Source organism: Antechinus flavipes, chromosome 6 (genome assembly GCF_016432865.1).
Source record: "Antechinus flavipes isolate AdamAnt ecotype Samford, QLD, Australia chromosome 6, AdamAnt_v2, whole genome shotgun sequence".
Classification (NCBI taxonomy): Eukaryota; Metazoa; Chordata; class Mammalia; order Dasyuromorphia; family Dasyuridae; genus Antechinus; species Antechinus flavipes.
In genome coordinates, this window is record NC_067403.1 from 240776746 (window position 1) to 240787231 (window position 10486).

General features: G+C 60.8%; 1 protein-coding gene across 5 annotated transcripts in view; it reads left to right on the forward strand.

Annotated features, from left to right (window-relative positions):
- Positions 1 to 9875, forward strand: part of ATG13 (autophagy related 13) — a 30944-nt gene extending 21069 nt beyond the window's left edge. For 2 of the 5 annotated variants that reach the window (XM_051964144.1, XM_051964145.1), the window contains exons 7-18: positions 684 to 724; positions 983 to 1079; positions 1349 to 1447; positions 2038 to 2131; positions 4050 to 4148; positions 4833 to 4943; positions 5290 to 5426; positions 6162 to 6276; positions 6493 to 6570; positions 6731 to 6847; positions 7388 to 7516; positions 8101 to 9875. In XM_051964144.1, the coding sequence (XP_051820104.1) occupies positions 684 to 724; positions 983 to 1079; positions 1349 to 1447; positions 2038 to 2131; positions 4050 to 4148; positions 4833 to 4943; positions 5290 to 5426; positions 6162 to 6276; positions 6493 to 6570; positions 6731 to 6847; positions 7388 to 7516; positions 8101 to 8175 (1192 nt within the window). In that variant the 3' untranslated portion in view covers positions 8176 to 9875. The remainder of the gene's footprint in view (positions 1 to 683; positions 725 to 982; positions 1080 to 1348; positions 1448 to 2037; positions 2132 to 4049; positions 4149 to 4832; positions 4944 to 5289; positions 5427 to 6161; positions 6277 to 6492; positions 6571 to 6730; positions 6848 to 7387; positions 7517 to 8100) is intronic. The other 3 variants (XM_051964147.1, XM_051964146.1, XM_051964148.1) reach the window with 3 other exon arrangements.
- Positions 9876 to 10486: the final 611 nt, after the last annotated feature.

A 10486-nucleotide genomic window follows, 5' to 3' on the forward strand; every position in this document is an offset into this window, starting at 1 on the left:
ATAAGTATTTACCTTGTTAGTAAATGTCCTTGAAAAAATCAGTCACTTCTTTTAAAATGTCATGTGAGTCAAGACTTTTTGCTGTTGTCAGTGTCTTAAGACTAACAGAATCAAGGAGGTTCCTCCTAGATTTGTAGAAGCTGAAAGTTCAGCCTCTTCTTCCAGATCAGAAATCTCATTGGATTGGAAAATAGAGTTTCCAAACAACGGGCTTGCAAAGTGTGAATGCCGTCTCTCGGCCACGCGGGCTCGTATCTTGTGCGAGGAGATTCTTAAAGCAGAGGCTGGTGGTGACTACAGGCAGCACGTGCCTGATTTGAGAGTTTGCTAGAGAAGGGAGAGTAGTCGCCCTGGGTTCTGGGTCTGTCTTCAGGGTGGCGAGAGTTTCTGGACTAAGACTTGGGTGAGTTAGTATCCACATGGCCCCAAGTGCCGAGGATACAAAGAACGGGGGCGTGGTCCTTACCGTCAGGGAATCCCACAGGACAGACTGGGGGGAGGGGCGGATGGTCAGCCCAGAGGGAGGTGCCAGGCTTAGGGGGGTGTCTTCTCTCCTGATTGCTAATTGCGGTCTCCCCCCCCCCCCCCGGACGCCACCACGCCCGTTGTGAACCTGTGCTTTTACCTAGTAAGGTCAGAAAGAAGCCCAGATTCACCCAGATCCCTTTGTCTCCTTCCCACAGGATATACTTTGGAGAAGTCCAGTTGAACGGCTTGGGAGAAGGTACTGTTCTCTGCCCAGCCCCCATTGCTTCTCAGTGTGCACCCGCCCCTCACATCCATGCCGCAGAACGTTGCGCAGACCTTCCCACCCCGGTCCTCCATTCTTCTGAGAGTGTCTGTGTGTGTGTGTGTGTGTGTGTGTGTGTGTGTGTGTGTGTGTGTGCGCGCACACACGCGCATGCAAATCTTTGCACTTGAGGACCAGAAGGAAATCATGGCTTGTCTCTAGTCAGAAAGACTAACCTTCCTTCTCTTCTAGGTTTCCAGACTGTCCGTGTTGGCACAGTGGGCACGCCAGTGGGCACCATCACGCTGTCCTGTGCCTACCGAATTAACCTGGCCTTCATGTCTACCAGGTGAGCAGGCGCCAGGAGCCTTGAGAGCCGGTGCTTGCACTGGCTGTGTTGTTCCTCTGGAATATGGGCCCCCGGGAAGCCCCAGTTCTTCCAGGAGAGAGAGAATGAGAGTAGAGGTGCCCACGTGGCGTAGCTCAGGGACCCTCAGCCCCCGGTTTGGTGGCAGATTTGTCGAGTGCCCAGGCTTCCAAGATAGTAGAGCCCACTAGCAGCTGCCCGGGGGAGGGCCAGGAAGACTAACCCCAGACAATCTGCTTATTGCCTTGCAGGCAGTTTGAGAGGACCCCTCCTATCATGGGGATTGTCATTGATCATTTTGTGGACCGTCCCTACCCCAGCTCCTCGCCCATGCACCCCTGCAACTACAGGTGAGGACACGAGAAGGGCTCCAGGCCCGCCTGCAGCACCCACAGATGATCGGGGGCCCCTGGGAAAGTCCCACGGCTTCCCTTCTGTCGGCTGCTGGGCAGGACCCTCCCCAGGCAGGATCGCCCTCCGGGGCCTCTGGCACCGGGGCTGGCTTTGGATCTCGGTGGCCAGGGGCCCGGTGGTTCCTTGTCAGTGGTCTCCCCTGGCAGGTAGTGGCTCTGCTGGGCGGCAGCCAGGGCCCCCCAGTGACAGGGCTTTGTAGGGATTACGAGGTGTCACCCCTGGGGGTGCCGGTAGACAGCTCGTGCAGACAAGGACCCTGGCCCTTGGGTGGCCTGAGAAGGGCCGGGGAAGGCAGTGGCCGCCGGGACCCCTCTGCTCTCCTCCATGAGCAGCGACTGCCGCAATTTCGTTTGTTTTTTGAGCTCTCTGAGGCGCTGACCAGGAAGCATTTCTGGACACTTGTCCTTCCCTTTTTCTCTTTTGACGCTGATTCTTCTCCTGCTGCCCTTCTCTCCCACAAGTCCTGGCTTTGTTCCTCCTGAGGCCGTCCCCCTCTGCTAGGAAACGCTTTCCTTTCTGCCCGCAGGACGGCCGGGGAGGACGCCGGGCTCACCTACCCTTCTGTGGAGGACTCTCAGGAAGTCTGCACCACCTCCTTCTCCACCTCCCCCCCATCCCAGGTAGGAGGACGGGAGAAGGGGCGGCCAGGGTGGGGGCCGAGCCCAGGGGAAGCAGGCCCAAGGCCTCGGCCCACCCCTCTGGGGCATTGTGCGGCCACGTTAACCAGGAGCACCTTTTCCACCTGTGGTGCGGGTTGGGTGCCAAGGGAAGAAGGCAGGCTCCAGAGCATGCTGCCCTCCCCGCCATGGAGGGCTCAGGAAAGCCTCCTGCTGCTTTGTTCCCTGGGGCCTTCACTGCTCTGCAGCCCCTCCATGGCCCCAACCACCCCCCTCCCCCCACTGCACCATCAGCAGTTTGGCAGTGAGGCGTCCAGGGCAGTCTCGCATATGGCCAGGGGTGGGGGTGGGGAATGGGTGCCCGCGGAGCCTCGTCAGCCTTTCTCTGGGGGTGGGGAATGGGTGCCCGCAGAGCCTCGTCAGCCTTTCTCTGGGTGTAAGAGCCCGGCGCGCCTGGTTCAGCCGGGCACTTCACGTAGTGCTTGGGGGGGTGTGGCCCCGCTCGGAAAAACCGGTTTGGGCTCAGTCTGTTCCCTGCCAGGGCAGAGGGGGCATCTGCGCCTCCCACGACTGGGAGCAGGGGAGTCTCCGGGCTTGGCTCTGGCTGCAGCCTGAGCAATGACAGGGCCTTCGGGGAGGAGCAGCTCAGGCCAGGGGGCCCAGCTCAGGGACCAGCTTCAGGCTGAGAGGGCCCGCCCCAAACGAGGCGCTGCCTCCTCAGCGAGTGGGAGAGCAGGGATTGGACGATGGGCGGAGGCGCTTTATTTAAAAGCTGAACCAGAAGACTCCTTATCCCCTTTGCCTTGTTGGAAGCCTTCAGTCTATTGGTGTTTATTTATTAAGCACCTACTGTGTGCCAGGCCCTTGCTAAGTGCTGAGGATACAAAACAAGCAGAAAAACCGTCCCTGTGCTCGAGGAGTTTACTGTCTAATGAGGGAGTCCGCATGCAAACAAAGCAGCCAAGTGCCCAGAGTGCACAGGGTTCAAGGGAGGCTCCATCTGCAATTTAAAGAGAGCCTGGAGGGCCGGTCACCAGAGTGGGAAGGGCGTGGGAGAAGGCCAGGGCCACTGTTGGGGAGGGAAGGCGAGAAGCCTGGCAAGGCTGGAGGGGCTTTGAAGGCCCAACCAGACCTTTGGTGTTTTGTCTTGGAGGGATAAGGAGCCACAGGAGCTTATTGAGGAGGGGAGGAGCAGGAGCATCCCTGGTGGACTGTGTGGGGGACCTGGATAAGGCAGAACCCACTGCTGGCTGTAGGGGTAGTGCTGGCCTGAGGGTCAGAGGGAAGGGGGCATCTTGGAAGGGAGAGACATTCGGACGGGGGGGGGGGGGGGGCAGGAGGAAGGTGTCCTGGAGTAGTGGGGGACGAGTTAGGGAAAGCGCGCATCCTGGAAACATGACTGAGATGTCCGAAAGTCGGCTGGGGAGAGGTGGTGACATCAGCATGTGAGGTGGGAGAGATGAGAGAGGGGGTCTGTTTGGGGGGGGGGGGGGGAGATGCAATAATTCCAGAGGCCACAGAGAGGGCAAGAAGGGGGGGGGGGTGTGCTGAGGGCAGCCTTCCTCAAGGCTTTGAGTCGCGCAATGTCTCTGCTCCATCTGAGACCCAGCCGGGTGCCCGGCCTTGGAAAGTGGGGCTTGGGCGCCGGGATTCCTCCTGATGCAGGAAAGGAGAAGCTCTCGCTCGCGCCCCAGAGCTGGTCCTGGAACAGTGAGGCCGGCCACGGCGCCTCCTCCCCTGAGGGTCTCAGCTTCCTCCCAGGAGCGCCAGGCGAGGGCCCAGGCTCGGGTCTGCGCTCGGGGCCACCTCTCAGAAATGGGTCCACTTCGGGACGGGCCTTCTTGTCCCCTCTCTGCCCCCGGGTTCTCAAGGCCTTCTCTGTTTTCTCTTCCTCTCTCGTTGCTTCTGTTTCTGTGTCTAGTGTGTGTTCACTGTCAGTAAGGCCCATTTTCAGACCCATACTCCGGTGGTGACGGACACCCTGAGGGTCCCCATGGCAGGACTGGCCTTTTCCCACCAAGTGAGTCCATGATGGGAAGAGAGGGAATGCTCACAGAACCCACTCTTCTCTGCCATTTAATACTCCCAGAGGTCCTTTGGGAATCATGGGACTGTTGTTCTAGAATGGGTGGTTTGGTTTTAAAGGGACAGAATCCAGACCCCTGTCAGCCCAAAATAGGACCTTGCACTTGGCCCTCCTCCTCCCATTGACAAACACAGAGCCTTATTTATAGCTCCTAATCTTTGCTTTCTAAAGTATAAACAAAAGCCCTTCCGGCCAGGCCACGGAGCGGTAGGTCTGAAAAGACGGGCTCTGTCAGCAAGTCCCCCCAAGGATTTGGGGACCTCTGGCCGATGTCAGTGGCGCTAAGACAGCCCTTCGGCCTGTTCTTCTGGCTGGGACCCCTGCAGTTAGTCTCCCCACAAATCCAGGCTTTTTCAAATAGAGATCAGCCTCCCACGCCAGCAAATTTTTGTACCTTTTTCTCCACAAAGAAATGGCCCGATTCATTTTGACTTCAGGCCCCTCTGCCCAGCCCCCAGAGGGTGGGCTGGGGCTCGGGACATCTCTGCTTTTTTTGTGGGTCCTCAGCACTGCTCATGCTGTGGGACTTGCCCTGTTCTGTCTTCCTCCTCGCCTCCCTCTCCCCTTTTGCCCCCTTCTCCCCTCCCACCCCCTTCGCTGTCTCTTTCTCTCGCTTAGCTCGCCAGCTCTCGCCTTTCCTATCAGCCCGCCGCTCTGGGAATTGGATCAGCCGAGCTGGCCCATCCAGTGGTCTTTGCTGCTGGCTCGAGCGCTGCCCACCCTCACCAGGTATCCCTGAAGCCAGGAAGGAATGAGGCCCTTCTTACCTGGCCGTGGGGGGAAGCTCTTCACCACCCAGGGATACCATGAGTATTTGGAAGGACTAAGAACTGAGCTCCCTAAGGGAGACCTAAATGATGTGGGGCCAGAGATCCTGGGGCTGGGGTCAAGGCGCTCACAGAAACCCAAGGGAGGAGGGGAGGAAGGCGTTTCCCTATGGGAACCGCTCTCCCTTCACCGGCCTGTTTATTTCCAGCTGAGTTCTGGGGGCAGGACCGAAAGCTTTTTTCAGGGGGCTTCCCTCCGCCTGCCGAGCCGTGATCACTAACCAGACTTTGTTTGTTCCTCCCTGGAGTTAATGGTCCCGGGGAAGGAAGGTGGGGTGCCTCCTGCTCCCAGCCAACCTGCCCACGGCACCCAGGCTGACCAGGACAAGATGGCCACCTGTACCCCATCCGACGGCGCCCACTACATTGTCACTCCTTCTAGCAGGTGAGCTTACCGACCGCCCCCCGGGCCTCCTTGGGGAGGCTTCCAGCGCCCCACCCTTGAGCTCTTCCCGCTTGGGCCCACGTTCCAAGCAGGAATGGTCCACCAGTGGGCTCCTGAATGGGCCCCCGGAGCCCCCCAATGGGAGGCTCCCGTTCCCTGGCCCTGGGTTCAGCTGTGGAGAAAGGAACCTTTGTTTCTTGTTTTATTCAAATTAATGAAGAATAGTTAATTGTTTAAGAAATAATCTCTTTTAAGAGATCAAGAATGGATTTGTAAGGAGGAAACACTTCCCTCTGCTCACACTCTTTCAGTGAAGAAAACTTCTCCCAGTACTTTCCTCTCACTCTGTCCTCAGTTCTTGAAGGACTAGTTTACCTGAGCCCGGCGACAGGTGGGAAGTGTGGGAGGTCTAACCCGGCTCCCAAGGTGGAGGGACTGCTGACGCTCTCCATAACCTGATCTGGGCCTCCGATCCAGGCTCTGGGTCTTTCCATGAGCACAACCGTGTGTGGCGGTAGCTGGGCCGTAGGTGGTCTCAGGAAAAACCTGGCACATAACCATAGATAATACGGAGAGGCAAAAACCGCCTAAAAACTGGCTTGACCATACAAGAGACAGTCGGCGCTGCCCAAGTCTTCCCGGGGCACTTGCCACGGCTGTGGGGCCGCTTAACCGGGGGCGGGCGCCGCAGGGGCCGCGAGCCTGAGACGCAGCCAACTCTGTCTCCTCCCGCAGCGAAGACACCGAGACCGTGTCCAACAGCAGCGAAGGCCGGGGCTCCCCCCACGATGTCTTGGAGGCCCTCCTGGTGCGCAAAGTTGGAGCGCTGGTCAACAACTCGGTGGATCAGGTGATTCCTCCAGCCCCCTCTCCCCCCCTCAGGAAGCTTCCGGCTACGGAAGGCGCTCGCTGGCAGCGCGGGGAGGGGGCAGCCAGACTGCAGGGCCTCCACCCTGGCGCCTTTTCCAGCCCCGAGCTGGGTCCCAGGCCCTGAGTAATGGCCGACCCCCGGCTCCTGCCTCTCACGGGGTGTGGACACTGACCCTTTGCTCTGGTGCCTTTGCAGGTAACGATGACCAACCTGGACATCCCCTTTGCCATGTTTGCTCCCAAGAACTTTGAGCCGGAGGATAACGATCCCATGGTGAGTCTGCCCCTAGGAAGCTCAGGGGGACAGAGAAGGGCTCTCACTGCCCGCCTGGGGAGCGTCTCCTGGGCTGGGGCTCCTCATGGCTCGCCAGGCTGAGGTCCCAGCCAAGGCTGAGGCAGGCAGTGAAACACTCGCTCTGCGCTTCCACGAGCAGGTCCATCCTCCGGACTCCCCGGACACCGAGTCTCCTCTCCAGGGCAGCTTGCACTCTGATGGGTCCAGCGGCGGCAGCAGCGGAAACACACATGACGACTTTGTCATGGTCGACTTTGTGAGTTGCCCCCCTCCCACCGCGCCCTCTCGTGCTCTCTGCCCCCCACCGTGATGGCCCCAGTTGATGGGGCTTGAGAAGCCTCAGTTCCCTTGGCAGGGGCAGGGACACCAAGTCCTGGGTAGGTGGGATGGGGGCTGTTGGGAGCAGAAGCGTTCTCCCCTCCATGGGGCAGGTTGGGAGGAGGCCAGAGGCTGTCCCAGCTAGTGAGTGACCACCCAGTCTGGACACCCCCCCCCGGGAGGCGCTGAGAGAATGCACAGGAACATGAGGGTCGGTGCTGGTGGCATGTACGGGACTGGCGCGGGGCGCCGCAGACGCCCATTTCTGAGGGGCCAGGGAGCCCCCCAACACCCGAGATTAGCAAAGACGCCTCCCTGGCCTGGGTCTCTGGGCTTTTCTCCCTAAGGAGAACCTTAACCAGCGGGCTCCCTTCAGTCGCTCAGGCTGATGGCGTCAAGGTTAAAAGGAGCAAGCTCTTGAAAGCCAGGGCTCTCGAGGGGAGAGCTGACCCCGCGCCTCCGGCTTGTGTTTTCCCAGAAGCCCGCCTTCTCAAAAGACGATATTCTGCCCATGGACTTGGGGACCTTCTACCGAGAGTTTCAGAACCCCCCTCAGCTCAGCAGCCTCTCCATCGACATTGGGGCCCAGTCCATGGCCGAGGACCTGGTAGGGACGTCTTAGCCCATCCTGGCTCCCCTAGAGCCTGTCCCCGCGGGCCCTGAGCCCCCGGATGTGGGAGAGGAAGAGAAGGGAGCCTTGGGCGCCAAACCCTTCCATGTCAGGCCATGCTGGGCGCATCCGCCCCTTCCCCCCAAGGCCCGCAGGCTTGCATGGGCGTCTGTCCCCCCCTTCTCTAGGACGCCGCGCTCTACATTTAGCGGTTTAAATTTGGAGACGGCCGGCTTTCCAGGAAGCCCGGTTACGCAGATTCCCACACAGAAGTATATTTGTCAGAGCCGCCCCTCCCCACCCTGGGAGAGATGGCTTCCTGAGGCAATGGAGGATTCTGGGACTGCGAGCAAGTTTCCCAACGGGACGCTGAATGGCTGTGCCCCCCTCCATGTCCTGCCGGACCCTTCCCACACTGGTCCTTAGGCAGCTGGGGGGCTTCATGCCCCCGGGGACTGCATGGAGTCGGGGGTTAGGGTGACAGCCCTGCAGCCTGTCCCCTTACTTGGAGCACCCCCGGGCCCCCGACCCAGGACTCTGGCTGGCCGGGAGTGCTCCTGATCTCGCCCCTTCCTTTTCAGGACTCGCTCCCAGAAAAACTGGCCGTGCATGAGAAGAACGTCAAAGAGTTTGATGCCTTTGTAGAGACCCTCTAGAGAAGCCGGCACCCTCCCCAGCCCCCAGCAGCATCAGCAGCCCCCTTCCTGGACACCCCAAGACCAGACACCGTCCCCCCTTCTCTCTCTCGTCTATTATTTATTCAGCTTCAATTCAGGCCAGGAGGTGGAAGGCAAGAGGGAAGTGGCTCCCCCTTCTTAGTCTCCGACTCCTCCTGGTCAAACCCAGGGCGTTGAAGAGGGCCCCACCCTGCCCTGTTGGAGTTCTGGGTTGTAACCTGCCCAAAGGGCCAGGAGAAAGGCCCGCCGGCGGAAGAGGGGGCTCGCCCCCCCTCCCCGAGCCATAGCCACACCCTCCACCACACAGCGCCCTCCAGCCTTGCCTGTCCGACCAGAGATCCAGCCTCCTCGGCCCGGCAGCCTCTCCCCTCGAGATCGGGCCCACACCGGGGATGACCGCCCTACCACCGGGACCCGGGAATGAGGAAGTCCGGCAGGAGCGCCCACGGGCCAGGGGCCGGGAAAGAGGAGGGCGCCTTCTCTGTCCCGGGCCTGGCCGCCCTGCAGGTGAGCTGGGCCAGGCTGCGCCGGACTGCTCCAAGGGCCGTGGCCCCCCCGGGCCCCACTCCAGCCCCCCGAGGCCCACAGCACCTGGGCGCCCCCCTCAGCCAGGGCCATGTCGCTGCGAGTTGGAAGCCAGGACGTTCCTCCGCCCCTCCCTCTCCTGCTCCCGCTGCTGCTCTGTGCTTAGAAGTAAGCATCAAACAGTAAATATTTATTGCTTTAAAAGAGCTGGGATTGTTTTTCAAGGGCAATGGAAGTGGGCTCTTTGACCCCGGCTATGGCCCTGGGAAGGCCGGGTCGTCCTGTGCCCCACAGGGCGCTCTGAGATGCCGGAAGTGACCTCAGGGCAGCGCTTGCCACTGCCCAGAATCGCCGCCTTCCACCCGCTGGACACCGGCTTCTCGCACGCCCGGGCCTCTCCCGCCCCTTCTGGGAGGGGCAGAAGCTTTGAGCTTGAGGAGTCACGCTGGCGGGCAATGCCCAAGGCCACTGTTGGGTGTTCACCGCCTCTCACTGCAGGGCTTGGCCCCCACGGAGGGACTGGGGTCCGTGACTTCAGGCCTTGGTCGGCAGCTGCAGCATGGCACGCCCTGGCCCAGGCTGGCACGGGGATTGGTGTGTGGTCTGTACTAGGAGGGGCACAGCGGGCATGGGGACCCCGGGGCTCCTTGGCCCTAGGTCATCCTGATCAGGGGACAGAGGTGAGTGGACCTCTGTGGGCCGTGGGACCCCAGCTTCAGATTGTGTGGGACGGCCCCACAAGGCCTGGAAGGGGGAGGGCACCTTGGAAGCGCTTGGGCCGCTCCCGGCTCCTCGGGGGTCAGCTTCTCCTTGGCCCCTGCATGGAAATGCTGTCTCAGCCAGGAGCTCCGGAGAATGCATGCTGCCCTCTGCAGGCAGTGAGGAGCTCGGGGCCCCGGGGGCGGCTCCCCAGGACTACAGGAGAGCGCTGGCTGCCAGCCCAGCCATGGCGGGTTCCTCGTCTGCCAGCCCCACTCGGCGCCAGGGGATGTGGACCTCGGGCTGGCTCCGTCTCCCGGAGATCGGGCACAGCTGGTGATGCTCGGCCCAGAGAGGAGAATCCTCACTCGCCCCTTACCGGTGTGACCACATAGAGCTGTACTTTCAATCATATTCTCAAGAAATTTCCAATAAAACTTTTCTGTACACGATAACCTTTGTCTTCATTCTCCCCCCCTCCCGCCCGGGGCCTTTGCCCCCCAGAGGGACCCTGACCTGTAAGATTTTTCAATTTTTTTTCAGCAAATCCATGTGTTACAGCCCCGGGCACAGCTGCCCAGCCTGGCCTTACCAGGCCACAGGCCCATGCAGAGCTCCTGCCAGGACAGGGTGAGGACAGAGTTGTGGCCAGCAGGGAAGCAGAGTCCCTCTCCTAGGTCCCTCTCCTAGGGCATGGGCCCGTCCCAGCCTACTCAGGGAGCAGAGGCTCATGTCCAAGACCCTGGTGGTCGGGGTGGAGCCGGGCTCTCTGGCCAGCGTCACATGCCCCTGACATCCTGCGGTCCACGCAAAAATTCTGGCCGGCTTCCCTCTGCGCTGGGCCCAGGCTCCTTCCTGTGCCCACCGCTGCCCCAAGCAGAGTCCGGGCTCCCAAGGGCCGAAGCCAGCTTGGTCCTAGCACAGTGGTACCGAGATCCGGGGGAGGTGGAGAGCTCGCGGGGAGACTCCACCACAGCCGGTGCCAATGGATCAGCTTACCCAGAAGGCTGCAGCCCCGTCTCCCCGGCCTCAGCCCTGCCCCTGGTGGTTCCTGGGAAGGCGTTCC